This window comes from Silene latifolia, chromosome 10 (assembly GCF_048544455.1).
Source record: "Silene latifolia isolate original U9 population chromosome 10, ASM4854445v1, whole genome shotgun sequence".
Lineage (NCBI taxonomy): Eukaryota > Viridiplantae > Streptophyta > Magnoliopsida > Caryophyllales > Caryophyllaceae > Silene > Silene latifolia.
In genome coordinates this window covers 34124983-34140632 of record NC_133535.1, presented here as the reverse complement: position 1 = coordinate 34140632, position 15650 = coordinate 34124983, and the positions used below count along the sequence as shown (strand labels likewise).

Below are 15650 nucleotides of genomic sequence, written 5' to 3'. Positions count from 1 at the left end.
TGACCCTATGTCCCCTTTACTCTTTACTATTTGTATGGAGTATCTGAGTAGGCTCCTTGTGGTTGGCAGTGGTATTGGTGGCTTTCATTTCCACCCTTTATGCAAGCAGCTGAAGTTGACTCATCTGATGTTTGCAGATGATCTTCTTTTATTTTGCAAAGGGGATGTTAAATCAATCTGTATCATCATGGAAATGTTTAGGAGATTTTCAAGTGCATCTGGTTTAACCATTAATTCAGAGAAATCTGACTTCTACTGCAATGGCATGAAACCTGAACTGGTAAATAAGATTCTGCTTGGCACTGGCTTTAAAAAAGGGGATTTGCCTTTCAAGTACTTGGGGGTTAGAATTTCTCATAAAAGACTTAGCACATTTGATTGTCATGTGTTGGTGGATATGATGATTAGCGGAATTAAAGGGTGGAATAGTAGGAAGATCTCATATTCTGGTAGGCTTGTCCTTGTTAAATCTGTATTGTCCACCATCCATAATTACTGGTCCCAAATCTTTGTCCTTCCTGTGGGAATAATGGACAGAATTCAAGCTTTGTGTAGGAATTTTCTCTGGGAAGGCAGTGATAAGTATTCCAAAGCTCCTCTGGTTGCGTGGTCCATTTTATGCAAGGCAAAGGAAGCTGGTGGTTTGGGTTTGATTGACTGTAAGGTGTGGAATGTAGCTGCCATTGGGAAACTAGTCTGGTGGATTGCTACTAAACAAGATCATCTCTGGATTCGTTGGATTGATAATATATACTTAAAAGGTTCTCCCTGGTTTTCCTATGAACCTACTAACTACAGTTCCACTACTACAAAAACAAGCAAAGAGGATGGTTAAAAACGTCCTAAAATCATAAAACAACCGTCCTTAATTCACCCGTCCTCGTTGGCTAAGATGACGGTTGACATAAAGTCAAACCGTCCTCTTTTGATTTTCACAAGAGGACGGTTGGGGTTTGGAACCGTCTTCTTTGCATTTTTAAGGAGGACGGTTCTGCGGCTCAACCGTCTTGTTTTGAACACATTGCGCGCATAACTTTCGTGCCAACATCACGACGCTTTATCAAGGAACCGTCCTCTATACATCTTTTTTTTTTTTTAAATCAATCTAGCACCATTTTATGAATATAGCTCGCCCTTTTTTGGCGCCAATTTCTGAATATAGTCCGCCCATTTTTTGGCGCCAATTTATAAAATCAAATCCATGCTCATTGACAACTAGATTTTTGAAATAAAAATTGCTTCATTCATACCTATATTTCAGAAAATCCAACAAATCTTACATTTATACTCTAAATCCAACAAAAAAAACGGAATAAGTTTGAACCTCCAAAATACGAACTATCGACAATAAGTATAACACAAGAACTAACAAGAGTTTTTTCGTCCACACACCATACTATTAAGCTATCTAGATAACATCCAAGTGTTAGAATAGTTTAAACGTTGTCTTCAAATACATGCGCCTTAAACTACAATGCATATGTTGCCCAAATGTCCCGCACCTCGTCAATTTGCTCAACCCAGTATGTCTTTGGGGCTTTAAACATGAACTACATACAACCAAAAAACACAATTACAATTATTTACATATTAACACGTGTAATTTATATAAAACGAAAATACGAAATAAATTTTGAAACCAAAGAAACAAATTAAAGGCAATTTTGTAACCAAAGAAACAAATTAAAGTTCATAGGAATAAATAGTGAGTATTCAGTGTACAACAGGTAATCTCTTTCTTCTTCCTTCTGCAGCAAACAAAGAAAAAGAAAACAGTTCAGAATTAACGGGCGAAAGTGTGAAACAGACCGGTAAGAAATCGTCATTGATTCGATATGTTTTTTTATTTCTGGTGTAGAGAGAGTCACACGGACAAATTTGATACTGCCGCGTTTCAAACCATGTCAAGAGTGTCACCACTCATGGCACTCGATAATTTTACCGGCGAAACGCCTAAGCTAGCTAACATCTGCCAGTAATCTTGTTACAGTTTCTTTGCTTTTATCAGAAAATGAAAACAAAGGATTGGTCTGCATTTATCCAGTGTTAGTTTGGATTCGAGACAAGAAGCACTACAAGACGATGTAAGAGTAATTAGAAAATAGAATCAGAAATAAAATCATGTCCTGTGAGATACTAACTGACCCATTCATCTATAACAAGTGCTTCACCAATAATCTTGGGACCAACGTTCTCTACGGGTTTCTTTCATGATTCGATCTCAGCTTCTGCCTCAGCCAATCGACGGTTTAATTTGTCAAGAGCCTACATAAAGAAGAGAGAATGAAAAAACAATCAAGAAGCAGCAGTGCAGCGCATAGTCACTTTGTTGTTCAATGTGTTCATAGGAAGAGTGCAATTTTAAACAACCGCGGAAAAAATCAGGAAAGGAATTCAGCAGTAGCATCTAAAGGACATGACTTACCGTACTGGGATGCTCGACATCTAGAAAAATAACACGTAGTATCTGCTCTACAGCTACTTGATCCTTCGCTCATTAAACTGTACAGAACAGGTAAGTGGTATTTGATGACACTCGAGAAGTAGATCCATTGAAGCTATCTTAGTAATTGCCCTGCGTTATATATATGTTTGAGTCCAACCTATTCAACACTCTGTAATGGAGTAAGACAACTCTAGAAGAACAATATGATAAATAATCTAGTATGACTTCATGCATATACATACTCAACTTAACGATTCGTCGAAGATTATTATACCAACACTACAAGGAAAAGGGTGGTTAGCTTGTGCTGACTTTCTAGATAGACAACAATCGATTGACAAATTTGAACAAGTAGAAGAGAAATACGCACATCCACATGCAAGCTAGATCCAGGTTTACACTTCACAAAAAAAACATTTGCATTCATGTTCATGTTAAGAACACTCCCTTCTTGCTCAGGTGGACCATACTTTAACCTGTTGAAGAGATTAAACAGAACAAAATGCATTACCATGAGCTTGGTGAATGACGATTACAGAACAGTCCAGTTTTTGTAATATTGTTCTGTGCTAAGAAAATAAAATCCTTAGCGGACTAAAATTGCATCTAGTCTAGCCTATATAGTAACGGATTGATTATAATACCTTACAATCACCACCACCAGATATTAGCAGTGAGGGTTCAGTCCGTGAAAAGTCCACACTCCAAGCGTTTTTTTCATGCTTCTCATATTCCCCAACACTCTGAAATGGCATAGTTATGCAATGGTGTACAAGGTGAGGAAACAATACCATAATATGTGATAGAACACCATGCAAAAGAGAACACTGCTGTAAAACAACTACCTGATTCGTATTAACATCCCGAACAGTAAAAATCTGATGCAATTGATGATAATGCTGAGCTAAATGTTATACAATTAAATGCAGCATCAGAGGGAGACAATGATCATACAATTGGCGCGCAGAATTCAAACAACAAAAGGATAAGTCGGCTAACCATAGGTCAATTTACTAACCTGGGTCAGAATAGAGCACCTGAATTCTGTTACAAATCATGTGCAGAATATGCAAGTAATACCATGATAGTACAAGGATAGCTCACCTAGAGTACACCTGCCATGTGCAGAGAATCAGTCTTAATTTCAGTAATTTCATTCCCAATAATTGATTGTAACGGCTTGATTTATCAGCCTAAATAGCGGCTGATGTATGACACTCATTATCTATGAAATTACAATCTTCCTCTTTCTCTCATATTCCTCTCTTTAATGTTACTCCTGCGTTCTATGCCCAAGTGATTCTTCTTAAGTTATCATCACTGCAGCATTGAATTTGTCTGTAGCCTATCAAATTGCTTGAACAGCTACAAATCCTATCACAATACCATCGTAGTCACTACTAGCAACACATTGTTTGGAGTGCTTATTCCAACTCAAGCAGCTTAGTTTGGATTGTGTCACAATGTCAACAACAACAAAGTGAACTTATTTGCTTCATTCACTATCTGAATAAACCCAATTACCAAAAATGCTATGTTTACTAAAACAGATTGCAACACAAGGGAACCAAACATACAAGATAGAGACTACTGATTGCACACAATTATTTGAAGGAGAAATTCTAGCAGAGGAGTACTCAAAGACTTTGATCCGCCTAGATTCGCCAACAGTCACAAACAATTCATTGTCTCTGCCAAACTCTATACTCCCATTAAAACGAGAACATCAAAAACAGTCCTGAATTAACCTGAATTAAAGCATGAAGCAAAAAAAATAGAGGCACATCAACGCACAAAACACGACATAATTGACTACAATTAACCTTCAAGCAAATGATATACTTCCCTAGATTGGCCACAATCAAATACTAACAAATCAAATTGAATACAAATTACACAAAATTTATAAATTACAAATTTGTATTCCTGAAAATTTATACTAATAACTACAGAAATATATGAAAAGTAGTTGTACCAATGAAGCGAGTAGCCTGCAGGCCGGATAGGGTGATGTAACGCGACGGCTATCGACGGTGTAGATGACCATCAGAGTGGATGACCAGCAACGGCCTGTGCGTGGTGGTGGCGGAAGGTTATTATTCGGGCAAAAGGGTTATGGTGACTTGGATAGAACGGTAACGGGACTGCGGGAGAATGGATTGTGGTGGTTTGCGATCAAGGCAAGGAAACGATGCGGTGTGGTCGGCGGTTATGGGCGATGGGGTGGTGGTCGGCGGTTATGAGAGAAGGTGTGGTGGTGTGGTTTTGAGTGAGGCAAGGGAACGAATGGGTTAGGGCGAGGGATGTTGACCGAGTAACTAACTGTGAGTAGAGGAGTCGAAGAGTTGAAATTTCTGGAAACATAGTATTACAATATTACACCACAAGAGATCGGTTCGGACCTATAACCGTCCTCTTTTGTAAAGCAAGACGGTTTGTATGACCAACCGTCCTCGTTATTTATAAATCAAGGACGCTTCTAATCGTCAACCGTGTTGTACTTGTGATTATGAAGGGCGCCAAAATTATAAGCATAACGGAAGATGGTTCCGTGTCTAACCGTCTTCTAAAGAGCGTCATCTTTGCTTGAATTTGTAGCAGTGTTCCTGGGCATGGAGAAAGATTTGTGAGGTGAAAAATGCAGTGAAGAATGGGTACATAAATGGCAAATGGAGAGGTGCAGATGATGCTTATACTATTGCAGATGGTTATCACTAGCTCCAGCAAGGGCTTTCCTTACAGGTTCCTTGGTTCAAACTAGTTTGGAACAGATTTAATGTGCCTAAATGGTATTTCACTATGTGGCTGCAGCAACAGAGTAGACTCCTCACTCTTGATAGGCTGAATAAAATAGGGATTGTTGTGCCTGTAACTTGCTATGTCTGTGGTGTGGCTCCTGAGACTCATGACCATCTATTCAGGGAGTGTGCTTTTGCATTGAAATGTTATGAGCTGATTGCTAACTGGTTACAGGTGAGGATTGTGGACATTCTACGGTGGGAAACCCTTCTGAAAGTCAAGTGTAAATCTATGCTGGCCAGGCAAGTGGTGTGGGCTATTGTGGTAGGTGTGATCTATGGTATATGGAATTGCAGAAATATCAGCCGAATTGACGGTTATGTTCAGCAGCCTAGTCAACTAGTCCAGAGGGTTAAAGAAGACTGCAAGAGATGGTTATTAGGTGTGTTCCAAGGTGATATGAAACAGGTTGATAGGAACTGGTGTGTGATGGTTGGCTTTAGATGATTATATTTTGTAATGGGTAAATTAATGTTGTAAGTAGATACAAAAACAGTGCTTCTAGCTGGTGTAATGGTGTCCTTTTTAGGGACTGTGCTATCAATATTACTAACATTCCACCAAAAAAGAAATATGGCAAATGGATGTCAAAACCGCTTTTCTAAATGGGCATTTAGAAGAGGAGGTGTACATGATACAACCCGAAGGTTTTGTTGATTCTAAAAATACTAACAAAGTGTGCAAGCTTAAGAGATCCATTTATGGTCTTAAGCAAGCATCTAGAAGTTGGAATCATCGATTTAATCATGTGATAAAAGAGAATGGTTTCACTCGAAGTGTTGAGGAACCATGTTTATACATGAAATTTAGTGGGAGCAATGTTGTGTTCCTAATTTTGTATGTCGATGATATACTACTCATTGGAAATGATATTCCGATGTTGTCTTCTGTTAAGAAGTGGTTAGGTAACCACTTCCAAATGAAGGATTTAGGAGAAGCACAACGCATATTAGGTATCCGGATCCATAGAGATAGATCCAAGAGGATATTGGCACTAAGTCAAGAGTCTTATGTTGATAAGATTCTTCGACGTTTCAGCATGGACAAATCCAAAAGGGGATTGGTACCTATGGTAACCGGGACGATATTGAGCAAGACTCAATCTCCCTCCGAACCCCATGATGTTGAACGCATGAAGATGATCCCTTATGCTTCCGCTGTTGGATCAATCATGTACGCCATGATATGCACACGTCCTGATGTCTCGTATGCTTTAAGCATGACGAGTAGATATCAAGGAAATCCAGGTGAGAGTCACTGGATTGCCGTCAAGAACATCTTTAAGTACTTGAGAAGGACTAAGGATTCTATCTTAGTGTTTGGAGGAGACACCGAACTCCGTGTTAATGGTTACACGAACTCAAGTTTTCAAACAGATAGAGATGACATGAAATCACAAGCTGGTTTTGTTTTCATGCTCAATGGTGGTGCTGTTAGCTGGAGAAGCTTCAAGGAAGCTGTGACCACGGATTCAACAATGGAGGCTGAGTACATTGCAGCATCAAAAGCTGCCAAGGAAGCTGTGTGGATCAGGCAATTCACGGAAGGTCTAAGAGTAGTACCTACCGCCAATGATCCCATCACTCTCTATTGTGATAATAGTGGGACGATCTTCCAAGCTAAGGAGCCAAAGTCTAGTAATAGATCTAGACATGTACTTAGAAAATATCATGTAATAAGAGATTTCATTGAGAGAAAGGAAATTGCGATTTGTAAGGTTGGGACGGATGACAACATAGCCGATCCGCTCACCAAGCCTTTATCGCAGGCCAAGCATGATGGACATGTTGTGTCCATGGGACTTAAACGTGTACCAAGTTTTTGTTAGATTTTGAAATGAAATAAAAGTGTTGTTTTGTTCATGTTCACAATCGCTTTTGTCTTTTATCTTTCTTTATACATTGTTACATCCAAACGGGTTGTGGAGACAATTGAACCCCGTTAAAGTGAACACGGATTAACATAGTATTTGCCCATAGTCACTTGTATGAGGTGACGTCTCGAAGTGACTAGAGTGTGATGCGATTGATGGCAAGTTCAAGTGCCATAGAGTCATGTGAGATGACTAATCGATCACATAGGCAGACTGTTAGGAACTTTCTGTCGGGCCTAATGACCGCTTATAGAGTTTTGGCAAATTTATATAGCTTGGTCGTGGCGAGAGCTACTATAGTATTCTAATGAGTCGATTCTTTTGACTAAAGACTATTCACCTAAGATGGCACAGTTTCAGATTAACTTTGATTTGTGTTACTACGACCTTCGTAAATGGGGTCAAATGGGCACATTTTGGGTTATGATGGCTGTGGCTAGTCAAAGGGAATGAGTGTGATAAGAATTGTCCACCCTAGTCAGGGTTATAACAATATCTCAGGGCCACTCGAGGAGTAATGAACTGGAAATGCGTGGCAACGCTCGGAATGAATCCATGGTGGATAAATCCGGTCAATCAGTTATTCTCCAGATCGAGGAAACCACTCTCGATATGATCACTTGCAAGTACGACCTGAAAGACACCTTGCATTGAGTGGGAGATAGTAATAGGACAAGAGAATTGGTGACGCACACTTGTCGAGGACAAGTGGGAGATTGTTGGAATATGTTTCCTCCGACAATAATGCGATCACAACTGTTGATCATGATGATCACATGTTTAAATCTCATTTTAAAAGAATACAATTGGGAAGTATTTTTACTGTCAACTGGTCCACACATATCGGTAATGATTGGCTGACTAGAGTTTGACATTACTGTCGTGCGACGGTGGTGATCAGTTGATCCCCTAGGTCATACCTAAAGGATATTACTCTTAATTGATCATTTAATTGATCGTATAACGTTACGAATTAATTAAATTACTTGATAATTGACGGACGATTTTGGAAGTAGAAATTTACGTATCTCATTGTAATCTGATTAAATAAGATACGGTCTAAGTAATCGAATTGTTTCATTACTCAGATGAAATTATTGTTTAAGGAAACAATTGAAAATGAATGAATTATTATAAATACAGGTTATTGTGATTTATAATTGGTAAAATATTTTGGTACAAGTAATTATGAATTACTAGGTCGATTTTTGTATATGACGTATTTTTATTAATACGTTGATTTTTAATATGTTAAAAATACATAATAAATTTATGTGACATGTGACATATGACAAATTGACATTTTGACAAAGATAGAATGGAGTCCATTTTATCCTCTTGACCGAAATATTGGAGAGGATTAGGAAAATATTAGGTTAATTGTATTAGTGGTAAACATAATCATGTTTACCTAATACTAGACTTGCATGCCTACTTGTTCTTGTGAAGGCAACCATGAGCATGCATTGGCTCCCTTGTTCCTCCTCTCCCACCCGGTTTTGGGAAGAAAACCATTGTGGTTTTTCTTTTTATTTTTGCCTAATATTCACTAATATACTCACTAGTGAACATTCATTCATCTATCCATCTAAAAACAAGAGTTTTAGAAAGATAAAAATTCCCTCTATTCTTCCTCTCTCCCAACCGGTTTTGATAGAGAAACCAAATTTTTGGGTCAATTTTCATACAAAATTAATATTATTCTAGTAACAATAATATTAGTTTTATTAAGAATTTATCTTGGGTATAAATCCTTGGGAGGGATTCTCATCTTGAATCCTTGTTCATCCATTAAGGAAAGCTCAAGAACAAGAGAGTAGGAGAACTCTCTTGTGCCCTTTGATCCGAAAACCAATGTAAGGATGGTTATTTCTTCTTTATATTGATTATAGTTTGCATGCATAAGATCACCAATTAATTTTATGATTAAATTAACATAAAACATATATGAATATGTTAGTATATAGATCTACTTTTCTTTCACTTATGGACTCAATGACACATGTTAGACTCATTAGAACTCCTATATATATATATATATATATATATATATATATATATATATATATATATATATATATATATATATATATATATATATATATATATATATATATATATATATATATATATATATATATATATATATATATACACGTTTTGTTACATCTTCGGTTATTCACATAGCCTTTCGTGAGAGAATCTTTGGATCTAACGAAATATTGTCTTATCTTGATTGAACGGTACTGACCCCGTTGTTGTTGTTTGTGGAATCTGATGTGATCCATTCGGGTATGGTGAGCAGGCTTGACAGGTATTGCATTTGGTGAGCTTGGGCGGTCATGGGGAGTCGTCTTCACCAGTTGTAGTATCACAGTTACGAGTCTTAGTTATGATTTTGTAGTCGTCAACTGTTGGATTCACTTTGTTGGATTTGGATTTGGTTTGTTGTAAACATTTATACTTTACAGTACTTCTAATAAATGTGTTAGGACAAACGTTTTTTATATATACTAACCTTGGGCAACCAAAATGGTAACATTCTTTCATGTTAGGGTGGTCCTGGTAAGGCACCTTTGTATGAGGGGTGTTACAGAAATTGACCCGAACAACCGCACCCGAATGACACCCAAAACCCGAATTAACGCGACCCAACCTGAAAATGACCCGAGCTTTCATAGACCTGTATTAACCCGACTCAAAATGACCCGACCTGAAACAACCTAACCGGAAAATGACCCGACAAAACATAACTTTAATTGGCCCTAAAAGACTTCAAATGCCTTTTTCCTTCTTATCATTGACCCGAAAATGACTCGACTCGAAATGACCCGATCCGCTTGACCCAAAACAACCCGACCCGTTGACCCGTCGTTAGTAAATCTTTTACTCTAACCACCAAAACACCGCATTTTTATGTCTATTATAAGTGCTTAGTTTAATTAAACCTTACTTAATACAGGTTGCATGATTTTTATTGCCTATTCCGAAGTATATATTAATTTCAGGTTTAATTAACAAGAGTTAACAATGCCTGCTGGTTAGAGTACGCATTATTTAAAGCATGAGATTGTGTGTTCGATTCTTCCCATCTAAAACATTTAGATTTTTTTTTTTTTTTTTTTGGAAGCTTTTATAGTCGCTCAGCACCTGAGCGACTTAGTCCAAAGTTCATTTTTATCCCCCCTACTTCTTTACAAGTCATTTAGGTCGCTGAGGGGGAGAGCGTTTTGATCCCAAAGTCGTTGAGTCCCAAAGCGACTTATTCCGCGGCACAGCTTCGTGCATACCTATCCTATGTAAACCCATTTTGGGTAATATCTTTCAGAGTAGGCCCATTTCGATAATTTCTTTGTTCTTTAAACCCTATTTTGTAAAAAAAAAAAACCGGGCTCAAGGGCATTGTATGACCTATATTGGCTAGCAAGTCGGGTCGTTTGGGCATGCCTGGTAAAAAACAAAAACAAACTTCGGTTATTCACATAGCCTTTTGTGAGAGAATCTTTGGATCTAACGAAATATTGAGCAAGACGAACTTTGTCTGACCTAACAACCTTGCATCAACGTTCTGATGTCAACTACATCACCATATAAAGGACTATATATGTAGGCGTCCCGATCTTCCGTATATTTATTATATCGTTATAATAACATATCTAAAACTCTCATATTGAGAGATAAAACTCAGCATAAATGGATACAAAACGGTTCAATTAAAAGAGAGAATAATATTTTAAACATAATAAGAATTACTTATATTAAACATAAAATTACATTCCAATAATGGATATATGGATAACTTAGCAAGAAAACTTAGCACAACCTCCAAATATCAGGGTAATCATCAAGATGATGAAAAGACCCACAAAGAACTCATTAATATCACAACTCTTCTTAATCTCAATAAAAAGCGACGACAACTAGTCTCCAATAATATATTTGGAGACTAGTTCAAACAGAAACACACATAATATCACACTGACGGAGCTAAGTAATTAAGGAAACCCGGCTGCAGGATCAACGTGATAGTAGTTACCAATATTCTCACAAGAAGGCGGCTTATTATTATTATTATTATTATTATTATTAATCAGTGAAGGCAGTCCATCTTTAGCACAATCTACAAATTTTTGACGTTTTTCGTAAGGTTTTTTGAAAGCTGCATTAGAATTGTCCCAATAGCCCGTACCTTTTGTTAAATCTTTGCTTAGTTTGCTAATATCTTCAGCAATTCCTCCGAATTGAAGAAGGCGGCGAGGCTTGGCAGCAGCGGAAACTACGCTTGATGTCATCAACAGAGAGGCCATAATGGCCAGGATAACAACCCAAATGATGGATGCAGGGATAAGGGTTTTTGAACTAGTGGACTTCATTTTAGTCTTGTTTTATTTTTTGTTTAATTTAATATGATTTATGATGTGTGTTTTATGTTTCTGAGTCAAGCGTCCTTTATATAGGACTATGTGCTTGTGGTCTACGTGAAGTCGTTGCTAAAGGATGTCAAAGTCGTCGTCAAGTTCCTTTATGCACCTCCTTTACCTTTGCCCTACCTATTACTATTATTATTATTATTAATTAGTGGACTCAGTCGTCAAGACTTACGTTATGTTATTACGAAATCAATGCTCATTCTAAATTTAATTTTGTGAGTCCAGTAGGTCTCATGAGAAACCGTCTCCCCCTAATTTAGTGAGAGACATAATAGGGAAAAAAGAAATTCAGTAAGCCCCCACCCCATCATGTAAGAGGTCTCTCAATAACGCTATTGAGATACGTCTCTCCGGAGTTTTTGTGAAGCCATAATACTCATGAGCACTTAATTAGATTAGTTGACAATGAGTTGTTCTAACTTAACTAGAGATCTTGACAGCTCTAGTAATATTACCCAGCTCGAATCCGCATTAAATCAGAAAGTCTACACCGAAAAAAATAAATAAATAAAAAATAAAAACCGATAGAAGAGAAAATTTGCTTCTTCCCTAAATTAATAAAAATGATGATCACGATTTAAGTAGTTAACTCAAAGTCATACCATAACCAATATAAAATTAATATGTAGGCATGGTGATACACTGATACATTAGTTTCATTAAGATATAACATTAGTCAATACTGAGCCACTTCAAATCCAATTTAATTGATCAATTTACCAAGTCTACTCAAAGAGTCAAGGAGGCAAGGACAATAACGCGTAATATGTGATTGAAAGAACCCAGACTTACCCCACCTTTAAAAGTGTAGGGACGCGGCTCCCTCTCTAAAAACCTAGCCTCCATTATTATTTGGGGGCTTCCATCGATCATCCATCGATGGTAAGGCCCACAAAAACTTTCTTAAACAACTAATATTATGCAGATCTATCTTATTTTCAATAATAGTCTCCCTTTTGGTGAGATCTGTTGTTCCGTCCCTTCTTTCGGGGTTTTTCCATTTTTTCGTGGGATTGTTATCAATATAATAAGTTTTAATCGACGGGGAGATTATCTGATTTGTTTCGTGGATGAATACATCAAGACGGCTACACTGTTTCCCTCCATCAAGAAGGATGCAAAGACATCGATTATTCATAGATTCAAGAAATTTATGATTTTGGAGAGCGGCGCCATTACCGATATTTAGATAGTTATTTTGAATGTATTTTTTACGTTAGCAATCTTGATTTTCCTTTGTCTATTTGTTATCTTCATTGTAACCTACGCTTAGTTGATTATTAATGAGATGACAATTTCAAAAAAAAAAAGTGTAGGGACGCGATACGCATGCCACAATGAAGCATCCCATCGTACCAAAAAACAGTGAAGCTTCTCACAAGTTGCCTTAATTGATTCCAATTTCTATTCATGTACCATTGCAATTAGATGGTGTCTTTGGAGTTCTCGATACTTCCTCAATTCAACTCCACTTTACAAGTTTCTTTTATTACGTTTGTCAACACAGCTTTTACACGATAAATATCATTAGTTGCGTATTTGCAAAAATTATAAAAGTTAGATATTTTTAATGTACTCTTAAAGACGAATCAAATAAGATCTCACATCAATATATTTTCACTTATATATCGAGAGAAAATTGAAATTGAATGTCCGCTTGTAAATAGTGCGCAAAATAGAAAGTTGCAAAGTGGAGTTGAATGGAGGGGGTATGAGCGTTGAATCCCCCGCTCCTTTTTTTTTTACCAAAATTAAGGAAATAAATTTAGATCACACAAAATACTCTATCTTACATGGAATTAAATTTGAATCATGCAAAAGTTACCAAAAAAAGAAAGGAAAATCAACAATCCAACTAGCATCGAAATGGAAAGGGGAACAACATTTAAATATGAGGGAGTATCATTTAACAAGTACAGAGCAATCGAATCTGGTCGATTCCGATGGGTTTTGCTTTGAATCAGTATTTATTTGTTTATATTATTAAAGATAGTTTTTCGAACTATTATTAAAGATAGTTTCACCACTGCACTATCACACTTCTTTTAATATACATAGAGATTATTATGTATATGACTAATGTTTTCATAATTTATACGAACACGAGGCCCAAAAATTTGGAGGCCCAGTTCGCACGCTCAGCCCACACCTGGTCATAGCCGCCACTGTTTATATATATTTATAAAAAAAAAAAGACTAAGTGAAGCCGCTAAGTTTTTTAGCGGTTTATATAAAAACCGAAAAAAAAAATTATAAAGTGATGACGTGAACAGTATAGACAAAGTAGTTTGAAACATTTGCTAATCTTACTTCTATTAAAGCAAGAGCAAATAGACAATTGTCGTTGATCCACGTCACAAATGCAAGGAGCGATTTTCTCACTTTGAAAAGTAATTCCATGATGTCATAGTGTAGTGACATCATCATGTCACCCACGTTCTTTGTTTTTTTCCCTTCATTTTTATAAACTCAATGAATTAGATGGCATGGTCCCAATCAAATTTCCACTATCATTCATACCAAATTTTAATAATAAATAATATTATAGTAAATTAGTTATCAACAATGTTAATATTTGGATAGATTATAGAATAAGACGGTGTTATAATGTGAGACGTTATAGTTTTGTAAAAAAGTTACTCCGTATAAATAACATTCATTAAATGAGTTGTTTTTTTTTTACAAAATGTGACCGTCTCAGTATAAATTACAGTCATTGAATATCCTTATCTTATTCGGATAACATTGTGGAATATTTAAAAAAAAAATGCTTCCAATTGAATTGATTGTAAATAAAATAAAATGTATTACCAATCAATATCATTGGAGTGAGTATGTATATAATGATGAGATGCGTGTTAGGTCAATATAATAGAATGATGAGATGCGTTGAATTTGTACGGATAGAATAGAGTTTTGAGTCAATGAACTTAATATTGAACCAATTCAGACAAATGTAATTAGAGTTGGCAAACAATGACACGACACGAAAACACGACACGAACCCGACACGAAATTAACGGATTTGGGTTGAGGCTTAATGACCCATTTATGTAAGTGGGTCGACACGAACACGACACGATATTTAATTGGGTTGGGTTTGGGTTGAGCTCTCTAAACACGAACCCGACACGAAAGATCTGTTTACTAAATTAATCCTAATTTTTCTTGATCTTTCATCACATAGATATACTTAAACTTTCCAAATATGGACAAGACACGAAAACACGACCCGAACCCGACACGAAATTAATGGGTCAGGGTTGAGGCTTGATGACCCATTTATGTAAGTGGGTCGACATGAACACGACACGAAATTTAATTGGGTCGGGTTTGGGTTGGAGGGTCTGTGACCCGTTTACATGTGACACGAACACGAACCCGACACGACCCGATCTATTTGCCAGGTCTAAATGTAACCCACTTTTTTTTGTTTAATTAAATTTATTTACGGCGTGTTTAATTATACACATCCGGTTAAACAAATTAACACAAGTATGTTAAATTGATATAGCTTTTTATTATCCACAAAACGATTTTGTTGCGTATAAATAAATTATTTATATTTCGTTGAATAATTAACGTAGTGCATGAAATTTGTACATAATTTCTTTTGTTACTATATTAACAATTTGATAATTAGATTCTGTTAAATTTATATTTATTTATAAATTTTGTTCAAATTTATTGGGATAAAATTTTAGTTCAAAATATTAATAACCAAAATATTCAAATTTTGTATGATAAAATCTGAAATATATAAACTTTTGATGATCACAATGTTAATGTAGTCCCGTGCAATTTGCACGGGATTAAAACTAGTTAACTCTATTAACCAAAAAATTTGCTAAAGTCATTTTCATGTTCCAACCAATCGGTAACTAATTTGACTCCAATTAGCAATGGGGATCTATACTAGCAGTGGCGGAGCCAGGATTTTAACTCAGGGGGGGCGGATCGCGATCACACGTAAATAACAAGTTTGTATTTCAAAACCTATTTGAACATAGATTACAAATAAGGTCAATTTTTTTAAAATAATGCATTATAATAAAGTTGATCCGCTAAAATTACCTGTAAAATATAAATAACATCCTACAAA

The 15650-nt window shown here is 36.3% G+C and overlaps 1 protein-coding gene across 11 annotated transcripts; it reads right to left on the bottom strand.

The window, feature by feature from the left end:
- Positions 1-1220: 1220 nt before the first annotated feature.
- Positions 1221-4847, bottom strand: LOC141605469 (uncharacterized). 11 transcript variants are annotated; one of them, XR_012526361.1, is made up of 6 exons: positions 3465-4405; positions 3292-3350; positions 3091-3189; positions 2817-2922; positions 2426-2575; positions 1221-2265 (listed from the first exon to the last, which is right to left on the bottom strand). XR_012526361.1 is itself a non-coding variant. In XM_074424252.1 (6 exons), the coding sequence occupies exons 2-4, from the start codon at positions 3502-3504 to the stop codon at positions 2902-2904; spliced, it is 321 nt and encodes a 106-aa protein (XP_074280353.1). In that variant the 5' UTR covers positions 3505-4194; positions 4422-4847; the 3' UTR covers positions 1221-2265; positions 2426-2575; positions 2817-2901. The 11 variants fall into 11 exon arrangements, 7 of the variants coding, with proteins under 7 accessions (XP_074280353.1, XP_074280355.1, XP_074280356.1 ...); XM_074424252.1 differs by adding an exon at positions 4422-4847 and having other exon boundaries at positions 3091-3350; positions 3465-4194; XM_074424254.1 differs by adding an exon at positions 4422-4847 and having other exon boundaries at positions 3091-3350; positions 3465-3820.
- Positions 4848-15650: the final 10803 nt, after the last annotated feature.